This window comes from Palaemon carinicauda, chromosome 8, assembly GCF_036898095.1.
Source record: "Palaemon carinicauda isolate YSFRI2023 chromosome 8, ASM3689809v2, whole genome shotgun sequence".
In the NCBI taxonomy this organism is placed as follows: Eukaryota; Metazoa; Arthropoda; class Malacostraca; order Decapoda; family Palaemonidae; genus Palaemon; species Palaemon carinicauda.
The window spans coordinates 164,528,945-164,542,420 of NC_090732.1; the positions used below are offsets into that span (position 1 = coordinate 164,528,945).

At 40.7% G+C, this 13,476-nt stretch overlaps 1 protein-coding gene across 2 annotated transcripts in view; it reads left to right on the plus strand.

Annotated features, from left to right (window-relative positions):
- Window positions 1–11,880, plus strand: part of LOC137645060 (uncharacterized) — a 171,863-nt gene extending 159,983 nt beyond the window's left edge. For both annotated transcript variants that reach the window (XM_068377913.1, XM_068377914.1), the window contains 2 exons: window positions 8,533–8,648; window positions 10,768–11,880. In XM_068377913.1, the coding sequence (XP_068234014.1) occupies window positions 8,533–8,648; window positions 10,768–11,793 (1,142 nt within the window). In that variant the 3' untranslated portion in view covers window positions 11,794–11,880. The remainder of the gene's footprint in view (window positions 1–8,532; window positions 8,649–10,767) is intronic.
- Window positions 11,881–13,476: the final 1,596 nt, after the last annotated feature.

The window sequence follows — 13,476 nt, forward strand, 5'->3', positions numbered from 1 at the left end:
GGACGTATCTGTTAAGGATCGTCCCATCCACATACAGACGAATGAGCCCTTACATTCCTCGTCTGTGGAAGAGGTTTCCAGGAGGAAACGGTGGACCAAGGTCTCACGACCGCTCAAGCGTAAGGTCCCTTCCGAGCTAGTCCAACGGCCCAGGTGTAGCCACTGGGTCAGTTCGGACTCGCTGCAGTCATCTGATGACTGCACACCTCCCAAGAGAGGTAGAGTGGTCCCTCAACAGGCTACTGCTCCGTCTGTTGTTGCTCCAACAGTAGACCCTAAGTGGTCCATGCTGCAGACTATGCAGTCTCAGCTTGCTGCATTCATGCAGGAGTATCATGCTGAGAAGGCTCCTGTTAACCTACAACCCGCCGAGGTTGTGCGCTCAGCAGATACTGCGGCTGCCTGCTCCCCCCACACTCCACCTGTGAGAGCTCCACCACAGATGCGCAGTCCACCCTGCCAGACGCATGTTCTTGCTGCACCATCTGCTAACATGCGTGAGCTGCCGCATCAGGAGTTGCCGGGTTCCAGCACTATGCGGCATTCTCCTCAGCCCATGCAGCATGCTCTGCAGACCTTACAGCATGCTCCGCATACCATGCAGCATGAGCCGCATACCTTACAGCATGCTCTGCATACCATACCGCATGCTCCTCATCCCACCGCAGACCCTCCCACACACCAGCCCTCTGCTTTTGTTGTTGCCAGCTCGCAGACCGACCAGCAGCGGCATGATGTTGGATCCGCAGGTACGCATGCACCCGTACTGCCGGATTCAGCCGTTCAGCTTTCTGCTCTGCCTTTACCTCTTACAACTCAGCTTTCGGATGATGATGTATCGGATGATGAAGCTGCACATCTGGATGAGCCTCACTCTGATTTTGAAGGGCCCAAGTCTACTGCTCCCTCCTTAGACTTTCGTAAAGTCCTTGCCTTGTTCAGGGACTTGTATCCTGAGCAGTTTGTGTCTGCAACCCCTCGTTCTCCTCCCTCCGAGTTTGCTCTGGGCATGCAGTCTGCTGCGCCTGCCTTCACCAAGCTTGTTCTCGCCAGATCATCTAAGAGAGCTTTGAGGGTTATGGGGGACTGGTTGCAGTCCAAGAAGCAACTGGGAAGGACTTCTTTCGTCTTTCCGCCTCCCAAGCTTGCTTCTAAGTCGAGCGTCTGGTATGCCACGGGAGAGGAACCCGGCTTGGGGGTTCCTGCCTCTGCCCAGGCCGACTTCTCAAGTCTGGTTGACTCTCCCCGCAGGTTGGCTATGAGACGTTCGAAGATCTGCTGGTCCTTTTCCGATTTAGATCATCTGTTGAAGGGAGTCTTTCGTGCCTTCGAGATATTCAACTTCCTCGATTGGTGTTTGGGAGCCTTAAGCAGGAAGACTTCCCCTTCAGATAAGGACTCGGCCATGCTGATCATGTCTAGCATGGACAAAGCAATTCGGGATGGGTCTGGTGAACTTGCGGCTTCGTATGTATCAGGAGTCCTTAAGAAGAGAGAACATCTTTGCTCCTTCTTATCAGCTGGTATCACTCCTTGCCAGAAGTCAGAGTTGTTGTTTGCTCCTCTCTCCAAGTGTCTGTTTCCGGAGGAGCTGATTAAGGGGATGGCTGCCTCACTTATCCAGAAGGATACTCATGATCTTATGGCATCTTCTGCACGTAAGGCTAAAACCTTACCTTCCGTGCCTAGACCCTTCCGCCCTGCAGCAGTTGACACACCTGCTTCTAGGTTCATCCCGCCCTTTCGTGGCAGAGCCTCCAGCAGAGGAGGTACCCGTGCAGACAGTCACCGTGGCAAGTCCAAGAAGGGTTCCAAGTCCGCAAAAGGCAAGTTTTGACTGCCTTCCTCTCCAGACAGCAGTAGGAGCCAGACTCAAGACCTTCTGGCAAGCTTGGGAGAGCAGAGGTGCAGATGCTCAGTCTGTGAAGTGGCTAAGGGAGGGTTACAGAATTCCGTTCTGCCGCAGTCCCCCTCTAGCTACGTCTCCCATCAACCTCTCTCCCAACTACAAGGAGAAGGACAAGAGGCTAGCGTTGCAACAAGAGGTGTCGCTCTTGCTACAAAAGGAAGCGGTGGTCATAGTCCGGGATCATCAATCCCCGGGCTTTTACAACCGTCTCTTCCTGGTAGCCAAGAAGACAGGAGGTTGGAGACCGGTGCTGGACGTCAGTGCTCTCAATGCTTTTGTCACCAAGCAGACGTTCACGATGGAGACGACGAAGTCGGTCCTAGCAGCGGTCAGGCAGGAGGACTGGATGGTCTCGTTAGACCTGAAAGACGCGTACTTTCACGTCCCCATCCATCCAGACTCCCAACCTTTCCTAAGATTCGTCTTTGGAAAGGTTGTGTACCAGTTCCAAGCCCTGTGCTTTGGCCTAAGCACGGCACCTCTTGTGTTTACCAGACTGATGAGGAATATTGCGAAATTCCTTCACTTGGCAGACATCAGAGCCTCCCTCTATTTAGACGACTGGCTTTTAAGAGCTCCCACAAGTCGTCGCTGTCTGGAGAATCTCAGATGGACTATGGATCTGACCAAGGAACTGGGCCTCCTGGTCAATTTAGAGAAGTCCCAGCTCGTCCCATCCCAGACCATTGTCTACCTGGGTATGGAGATTCAGAGTCGAGCTTTTCGGGCTTTTCCGTCGGCCCCAAGGATCAATCAAGCCCTAGAATGCATCCAGAGCATGCTGAGAAGGAACCGATGCTCAGTCAGGCAGTGGATGAGTAACAGGGACACTTTCATCGCTGGCCCTGTTCATCGAGTTAGGGAGACTCCACCTCTGCCCCCTTCAGTATCATCTAGCTGCTCATTGGATAAAGGACATGACGCTAGAGACGGTCTCAGTTCCTGTTTCCGAAGAGATGAGGTCTACTCTAACGTGGTGGAAGAACAGCATTCTTCTCAAGGAAGGTCTACCATTAGCTGTTCAGACCCCCGACCACCGTCTCTTCTCGGACGCATCGGACACGGGCTGGGGTGCGACACTGGACGGACAGGAATGCTCGGGCACATGGAATCAGGAGCAAAGGACACTTCACATCAATTGCAAGGAGTTGTTGGCGGTTCATCTGGCCTTGATAAACTTCAAGTCCCTCCAGCTAAACAAGGTGGTGGAGGTGAACTCCGACAACACCACAGCCTTGGCTTACATCTCCAAGCAGGGAGGGACTCATTCGAGGAAGTTGTTCGAGATCGCAAGGGACCTCCTCATTTGGTCAAAAGATCGAAAGCTCACGCTGGTAACGAGGTTCATTCAGGGCGATATGAATCTCATGGCAGATCGCCTCAGCCGGAAGGGTCAGGTCATCCCCACAGAGTGGACCCTTCACAAGAATGTTTGCAGCAGACTATGGGCCCTGTGGGGTCAGCCAACCATAGATCTATTCGCTACCTCGATGACCAAGAGGCTCCCGTTGTATTGTTCTCCGATTCCAGACCCAGCAGCAGTTCACGTGGATGCCTTTCTGCTGGATTGGTCCCATCTCGACCTGTATGCGTTCCCGCCGTTCAAGATTGTCAACAGGGTACTTCAGAAGTTCGCCTCTCACAAAGGGACACGGCTGACGTTGGTTGCTCCCCTCTGGCCCGCGAGAGAATGGTTCACCGAGGTACTGCAATGGCTAGTCGACGTTCCCAGGACTCTTCCTCTAAGAGTGGACCTTCTGCGTCAACCTCACGTAAAGAAGGTACACCCAAACCTCCACGCTCTTCGTCTGACTGCCTTCAGACTATCGAAAGACTCTCTAGAGCTAGAGGCTTTTCGAAGGAGGCAGCCAGAGCGATTGCCAGAGCAAGGAGGACATCCACTCTCAGAGTCTATCAGTCTAAATGGGAAGTCTTCCGAAGCTGGTGCAAGGCCAATGCAGTTTCCTCAACCAGTACCACTGTAACCCAGATTGCTGACTTCCTGTTACATCTAAGGAACGTAAGATCCCTATCAGCTCCTACGATCAAGGGTTACAGAAGTATGTTGGCAGCGGTTTTCCGCCACAGAGGCTTGGATCTTTCCACCAACAAAGATCTACAGGACCTCCTTAGGTCTTTTGAGACCTCAAAGGAACGTCGGTTGTCCACTCCAGGCTGGAATCTAGACGTGGTCTTAACCCTGGATAGGTACGCTCCTCGGACACCCCTTTAAGGGTATACTCGGACGCGAACGACCCCGACGCCAAAAAAAATTCTTGAAAAATCAGTTTTTGCAGTAACCTCCTTTTTTCTTTTGCCAAAAAAATCTTCAATGAATGCTTAAAACAACTGTAAAGATAAATACTACTCATCTGCAGAAAAACTATTTATTATAAATATTTTAAAAAATTAAGTAGAAAAAAAAAAAGACCTGACATAAAAATTCATAAAAAAAAAGTTTATACATATATACACAAATCCTTTTAGGAATTGATTCTTGAATGTTTAGGACACATCTTGATGTATTTTGGATGAAGTCAGACCCATGGAGGTGAAGATCTGAAATGAGAAAAAAAGGGTAACTTTTTTTGGCCAAAAAAATTTGTCCAAATTTCATGAATTTTTTTGGGTACCCAAATGAAATAGGAAGTGGCTAATTTTTTTAGGGAATAAACATATGTTATCCTAAAATAGAAATATGTAAAAAAATCTTCATTATTTTGTAAATTACATTTATATCAGGGGCCATATCTAAAGGTAATTTTTTGAGTACTTAGAAATTTCGTAAAAAAATACATATATTTAATATATAATATGATATTTATGCAGGTAAAAATATACCAAAATATCACAAATTCTATAGGGAACAAGAATATATATAGATAGGGCAGCTTACGCTTCGGATATGTCCACAAAATGGCCGCCAACCACACTGACTCAGACTCCCTAATCTGCCACTTGAAATGTAGGAAGGGTATGTCAATTTCAAGGTGTTATTTACTAATCTAATTATTATTGGATATGCATAAAAATTGTATGGTGGGTTGCTGGATAATAGTCGATTATTTTACGACTATAAAATTAAAATTCTGACCCAAAAAAATTTTTTTGAAGGGAAATAAAATCGAAAAAAAAAAAAATGTAAAACAATATAATATTTTAGCTAAAAAAATTTGATGATATTCAATCAAAAAAAAAGTAAACAAAATTTTCCGACAAATAAACATCTAGAGGAATCATTACTCTGTGATAGTTCCTTAGTACGTAGTAATTTTGAAAGAATTGGGAAAAAACGAAAAAATGGCAATCACCGGAAAATCGAACACATACCTATATATACGCCATATCTGGCTAAAAAAAAGATAGGCATGGGTAGCCAGATCATCTAGAAACACTTTCCAACACTATAAAAATATAAGTTTTGCGACACTACTTGCCAATTCCTTACGGTAACATGACTAAGCAAAAAAATGCAAAACAAATAAAAAGGGGCACTCGCGGAAAAATGGCTAACATTCTAATATACGGCATTTCAGAAAAAAAAAAAATTCAGCCACGTGCTAGGCAAACCATCAAGGCACATTTTCCGACAAATAAACATCTAAATGAATAATTACTCTGTGATAGTTCCTTAGTACGTAGTAATTTTGAAAGAAATGGGAAAAAACGAAAAAATGGCAATCACAGGAAAATCGAACACATACCTATATATACGCCATATCTGGCTAAAAAAAGAAGATAGGCATGGGTAGCCAGATCATCTAGAAACACTTTCCAACACTATAAAATTATAAGTTTTGCGACACTACTTGCCAATTCCTTACGGTAACATGACTAAGCAAAAAAATGCAAAACAAATAAAAACGGGCACTCGTGGAAAAATGGCCATTCTAATATACGGCATATCAGAAAAAAAAAATTTCAGCCACGTGCTAGGCAAACCATCAAGGCACATTTTCCGACAAATAAACATATAAAAGAAATATTACTCTGTGATAGTTCCTTAGTACGTAGTAATTTTGAAAGAAATGGGAAAAAACGAAAAAATGGCAATCACAGGAAAATCGAACACATACTTATATATACGCCATATCTGGCTAAAAAAAAATAGGCATGGGTAGCCAGATCATCTAGAAACACTTTCCAACACTATAAAAATATAAGTTTTGCGACACTACTTGCCAATTCCTTACGGTAACATGACTAAGCAAAAAAATGCAAAACAAATAAAAAGGGGCACTCGCGGAAAAATGCCCAACATTCTAATATACGGCATCTTAGATAAAAAAAAAAGACATGCACGTGTTAGCCCAACCATCAAGGCACACTTTCTAACACATAAACATGAAAAAAAAATCAATAATATACGGCAATTCCTTACTACGTAGTAAATTTTTACAAATATTGAAAAAAAAACAGAAATTGGCAACCGCAGTTAAATACCCAATATACCAATAACTACGTCGTATCTGACAAAAACAAAATCACGCATGGGTAGCCAGATCATCTAGACACACTTTCCAACACTAAAAAAGCAAAAGTTTTACGACACTATTTCGCAATATCTTACGGAAAAATGACTTGGCAAAAAAATGAAAAAAAATGAAAAAGGGACACTCGCGGTAAAATGGTCCTCGTGGTGATGAACGACATTTTAACTAAAAAAAAAATCATGCACATGGTAGCCAAACAATCCACCAAGACTTTCCACAACTGATAACCTATACAAGTTGCACCATTCTACGACAATTTCATAATACGTAATAACTTTGATAATTATGCAAACTACCTTAGAAGGGTAAACTCGGTCGCGCTCGACCCCGACGCGTCTCAGAAATCGGGGAAGGAGTACAGCTACAGCAATGCACATCTGGACACTACTAGAGCGTGTAGGGGAGACACCTCCTGCAGGTCGATCACCCACAAATTCAGTCACGGGGGTGAGTCACGTGAGAAAAACCTGTTTTTTTTTTGACGCTCGGGGTCGCAAACGACCCATCGTACCTATCCAGGGTTAAGGTTCCTAATGTCACCAAGATTTGAACCGCTCCAATCAGCCTCTTTTAAGGACCTCACATTAAAAACTCTTTTCCTCGTGTGCTTAGCAACAGCTAAAAGAGTAAGTGAGATCCACGCCTTCAGCAGGAACATAGGTTTCACATCTGAAACGGCTACATGTTCCTTGCAGCTCGGTTTTTTGGCTAAAAACGAGCTTCCTTCCCGTCCTTGGCCTAAGTCGTTCGAGATCCCAAGCCTGTCCAACTTGGTGGGGAACGAACTAGAGAGAGTACTTTGCCCAGTTAGAGCTCTAAGGTACTATTTAAGAAGGTCAAAGCCATTACGAGGACAATCAGAAGCTTTATGGTGTGCTATCAAGAAGCCTTCTCTACCGATGTCTAAGAACGCAGTTTCTTACTACATCAGGCTTCTGATTAGAGAAGCACATTCTCATCTGAAGGAAGAAGACCTTGCTTTGCTGAAGGTAAGGACACATGAAGTGAGAGCTGTGGCTACTTCAGTGGCCTTCAAACAGAACCGTTCTCTGCAGAGTGTTATGGATGCAACCTATTGGAGGAGCAAGTCAGTGTTCGCATCATTCTCTTTACGAGAACTGCTACACCCTGGGACCATTTGTAGCAGCGAGTGCAGTAGTAGGTGAGGGCTCAGCCACTACATTCCCATAATCCCATAACCTTTTTAACCTTTCTCTTGAATACTTTTTATTGTTGTTCTTTGGGTTGTACGGTCGGCTAAGAAGCCTTCCGCATCCTGGTTGATTTGGCGGGTGGTCAAATTCTTTCTTGAGAAGCGCCTAGGTTAGAGGTTGTGATGAGGTCCTTTAGTATGGGTTGCAGCCCTTTATACTTCAGCACCTAGGAGTCGTTCAGCATCCTAAGAGGACCGCTAGGCTCAGTAAGGAAGACGTACTTAAAAAAGGCAGAGTAATGGTTCAAGTCGACTTCCTTACCAGGTACTTATTTATTTTATGTTTGTTATTTTGAATAACTGATAAAATGAAATACGGGATACTTAGCTTCTTTGTTAACATGTATGCTGGTCTCCACCCACCACCCTGGGTGTGAATCAGCTACATGATCATCGGGTAAGATTAATATTGAAAAATGTTATTTTCATTAGTAAAATAAATTTTTGAATATACTTACCCGATGATCATGAATTAAAGAACCCGCCCTTCCTCCCCATAGAGAACCAGTGGACCGAGGAGAAAATTGAGTTCTTGTTGACAAGAAGTACTTGAGTACCTGCTCACAGATGGCGCTGTTGTGTACACCCCCACCTGGATAGCGATCGCTGGCGTATCCCGACCGTAGATTTCTGTCGGGCAACGGAGTTGACAGCTACATGATCATCGGGTAAGTATATTCAAAAATTTATTTTACTAATGAAAATAACATTTTTCATCTTTTTATGCAAGTAAAGCTTTCATATGAACCTTATAAGCTTGGCTAGTTAAACTTTAGAATTTACAACCTGTAAAAGAAGGCAGGTTAAGGTTCTACTTCATGATTTTTCTTCACATATAAGTTTTATGGAATAATGGTAATTTGATTTTTTTTTTGAGTAGGAATTTCTTTATCCAAAATGTCCTTGTTCTAATTCAGAAATGGAACTTTCTACAAAACAAGTAGTTTTGAAGAAAGGAGGAACTGCAGAGAACATTAATCAAGTATTTTCAAGTTGTGTAATAGACAGCCAAGTGGAGTCAAATATACCAAAGGTTTGTAAAACTTCCCCTGTTGCAATAAAGTAGTGTCTAGTTCAGTAGTTAATACTTGAGTATGCATGTTTGTGGATATTGTTTTGTACTTAGCCATTGAATTTTGTGATAATAGTCCATTTACTTCTGTTAAATTTTCTCGGTATAAAATCAATTGGTTTTACTTTAATAAGATTTATTTTATGTACTGTTGACCATTTGTGCTTCATGTGGTTCAGAAACTTTTATGTCTTGTTGATCATTTGTTTCTTATGGTGTGATTGCCAATTATTTCAATGAATCTTCCTTGGTGTTCACTGTGCTTCCTTGTTGAAGCATCTGTTTTACAACCTCTAATTTAAAGAATTAAAATGATTCTCTCTCAAAGCATTACCTTATAATGTGAATGCTCCAATTTGGCACCTTGACAAATTGATATCTATTCGAGGCTCGGGATATAGATGGCATATTCATCCTTGAGAAGATTCTTGGGTAGGATGTGTTGTATTAATGCTATCTGTATTTTTAGATTTATTTCAGAAACAGGTCTTCTGAAAGCTATTTAATTTTTAAAAGGACTTCACTCTTATGGTTTTAAATGGAATTTCCTTTTATTGTTTATTTATAACAAACGATATCGGCATCAATGAGCTTCAATGTTAGGATCCCAGAAAACTCAAAATCAATCCTAATGTGCTACAGTATTGGTTTTGCAATGCCACTTTTGTTAGTCATGATAAAGAGTATTGGGGTGGTGGCACCATAGTGTTTGTGATTGTCTTTATACCGTTTAAATGTCCTGACCTCTGTGCAGCATGATTCATATATTTGAGTGGTTTTTTAGTGCCTTTTCATTTGTTAGATTTATCAAAACATACACTATAGATATGTCATCAGTTGGTTCGTTTGTACGCTAAATATTCCTTGTATAGGCTTCTAGAAGATAAAGATCTGCATTCCCTGTGTTTCATGTTGGGGCCAACAATATAATTCAAAGCATAAATGTTCGGAATATGGGAATTTCCAGAATTCAATAAAAATGCTTAAGAAAAACCAACTCACTCTCAACTGTTTGAGCTTGAAAACAAAGGCCTCATGATTAACACTGTCAGAGGCAGCACTAAAATAAAGACCAGTCATACGAACATCCTGACCATAATCAAGGGATTTTTGTAATCTTGGAGATAGTAAGAATAGTATCACATTCTCCATGGCCTTTATGAAAGCCAAATTGCAAACTAGGGATCAGATAATTACCTTCAGCATACCTATTGAGACATTTTGCCAAAAGACATAAGGAAGCTTTAGATAATATGGGAGTTATAGAAATTGGGAGGTAATCAGCCGGACTGGGGCTACCACAAACACATTTGACTAATAGAGTAACATAATCTATTCTCCGACATGTGTAAAAAGAACCTCTAATTGCTATCAAACATATCAGCCAGAACGGTTGCCTTTTCCTTTGGGCATGGAGTGACAAAGCCATCTGGTGGTCTAGTGGTCAGAATGCAGAGGTTTTGGCAAGGAAGCAGGGTGAATACCAGATAAGTATTGAAATAATAAATTTGTAAGTAAAATTAAGTTTTTTTTTGTGAGGATTAATTAGAAACTTCTTCAAATATTTTTGTCTCTTGAAGCACTCATGGAAAATTTTTCTTATGCATTATGATACAGTACATGAATGACGTTGCTTTAAGGTTACTGTGTCTACAGGGATTTTGTATACTGTATTTCACTATTTATGCAGCCTTTTCCAAGGTAAAAAGTATTATTTGGATATCAAATTATCATCATTACAGGGTTAACAGTAGTCTTGCAGCACACTTTCTCTGAGACCTTATGTAGATGGTACTACGGGTTCTTTGTAGCTTCTCTTTGAATCGAGCTCCATCACTTTCTTTCTTTTACTTTTCATTATATTCTCTTGGATCTCTATCTTTTTAGTTGTCAAATAAGGTAGCTGTTGCATGCTCCAATTATCATTATAAGTATTCTGTAAAAGTTGTTATATTGTGATGTGTAATTACTTAACAGTATTTATTGGGTTGTCTAGTTACTTAGTATTTTATATCATTAGAAATTTTTATGATATGGGCATATAATGTTCATCTCATTTTCATGTCATTCTCTTTTTCAGGTAATTAGAATTACCCATTCGACAAAAATTGATAAGCCAGTACCGATTGAAAATCCACCATTAAGTGGTCCTAAACCAATAACAATCAAGGTTTACGAAACACCACCTCAGATAGACTCCATACCTGGGGGACATTCCGTTGTTCAGAGTAAACCTGTAAACCAAGTTAAGAGAAATTACAGGAGGAGGTCGGAAATAGTTCATCTTTGCAAATTTTGTATGAAAGTGTTTTTGACGGGAGAAGAATTGAAGAAACACCAGAAAACACACACTACCATTGAATGTAAATATTGTGGAAAAATTCTAGTCAGAATTGGTGCTTGGGAGAATCATCTCAGAATGTTTCATAGTGTTGAAATACAAAGCAACAATGATCATGCCAGTGAAATATTTTCGTGTGATAAATGTGATAAACAGTTTACATCGAAATCATCCATTAGGTATCATATGAAACTACATGAAGGTAAGACTTACACATGTGAGAAGTGTAGCAGAGTATTTAGTCATCCAGGAACTTTGAGAAATCATCAACTAGTACACGAGGAGAAAAAATTCATTTGTGACAAATGTGGTAAGGGATTTCGAACCAACTTCCACCTGATCATGCATGACAACCAGACTCACCGTAAGGCCAGGTCCTGGAAATGCAAATATTGTGAGAAAGCATTTGCCAGGTGTGCAACTTACCGTGAACATGTGCGCAGTCATTGTACTAAGAAAGTTTCGCCAACTTTTTCAAAAGCAAGTGTTTCTAGTAAGCCAGACTGGGAAAGGGAGGATGGACAGTCTAATAATAAAACTCTACACATATTGAATGAGAATGGAAATTTGCTTTTTAATGAAGGATGTAAAATGCTTAGCATTGATGAAGTATGTGAGAATAAGGAAGCAAGAGTTGTCATTAGTGAACATGAGACTTGTGAAGAACAAAACCTCTCCAACCAACATACTGAATTATATGCTGAAGAATTTGTATTGAACAGTGATGGAAATTTGATTATAGACAATCTTATGGGTATTAAATAGTATTATATTGTAGCTTCCTTATTTCTGATAGTATATAAATGGCACTTCTTCATTGTGGCTTTTTGTTAAATAAATGATAAAAGCTCATTAAGCCTTTCATATTATTTGGAATTAAATATTTGTATCATAGAACAGAAGGAATTGCTTCATGTTATCTTAAAACTAAAGAGATCTTTCAGTTGATAAAAGATGGCAGCTTCCATACTATCTTGATACCAAGGAAAAATGTGTTGTATGGAAGGTTGACTGGAATGATTAGCAAAAATATCATGATAATCAGTGCAGTTCCAGCATGTAGTATTGGTGCCTTATGAATTTTTGCTATGGTCGTCAACTTGGGCTAACTGCCATAATGTAAAAAGGAAAAACTTTTATAGAGTAACCCTTATTTTAGGTTTAGTACTGGCCCTGTTTTATTTCCACTGCAGGAAAAAAATGCATGGATTATCTTGTAACAATAGGAAGGACCAGTAGTTTTAGAAGAGGAAAATTCTCATCTTATCCATTAAATTAGCTAATGGCTACATACATGATGTCTCTCCTATGGACATTGAATCAAATGTTTTTTTCCTACAATAACTCCCAATTAAATAGAATGTTAATTTAATAGCAGATTATATGGATCTTAAATTTTATCACAACAATTTACAACATGGTAAATAACCTCTATGAAAAGACAGCCTGTCATGGCTATTCAGGAAATGAATGTGCACATGAAAAGTGGATTTTGCAGAAACAATTATCATAGTGATAAGACTAAAATATTCGGACATACCATTCAAGGATGAAAACAGAACTTACAAATTGAGCTTCTGTATGACCAAAACTGTTTGATATGCAATTAATAGAAATTCTATTCGAGTACCAAGGAGAATGAATGTACTTTTCTTTCACCTCAGGCAAATGAGATGTGGAGAAAGGATGTAGTTACCAGAGCTAGGATTAATGTTAGCAAGTCCCCTAGATAATAACTTTTAACTTGAGAACTTTCATAGATAAAAACCTTTGTGTGCAATAAATATTTGATATGTTCAAAACTGAATACAAATTAATTGATTTCTTTTAAAATTCTTTAGGAATTTTAATGTATGTAGGATATCTCACAGATATTGGCTAGATTAGTGAACTGAAAACAACAGAGGGTTACAAGATGAATATTTGGACTAAGACAAATTTTGTAGGACTTTCATCTCTTTATGTAGGAGACTTACTGTAGTACTATGGTTAAATAGACCACTAACAGAACTCAAACTTATAGAACTCATTGACAGCCCTTTCTAAGGGATTCCAATAGAGGGAAGGTGTTCCTACTTTTATCAGGTTTGGGAAAACCTGCATACTAAGTCGTTGGTTCTACCAGTAGTAAGTGAGCGATATCAAATTCTTCTTATCCTCCAATCCTTCTCTGTCAAGAAAACTCCTTCCTTTTCTAAGTTACCAAAACAGTTTGGCCAAAGACTATGTTTTGAAATTAAAGATTGCAAAACTTCTGGAGAAAAAAGTGATAGAGGAATTCTTAGATCATTGTTTCAAGTGCTGAAGGCATTGGGGGCTTGGAAGCCAATTCAGGATGCCTCAATTCTGAACAGGCAGTACAGTATACAGTTCTCACCAAGTTTTCAATGAAAACTCCTTGTACAGTCCAGGGGGAAGTATGGCAAGGGGATTTGATGTTTACAATAG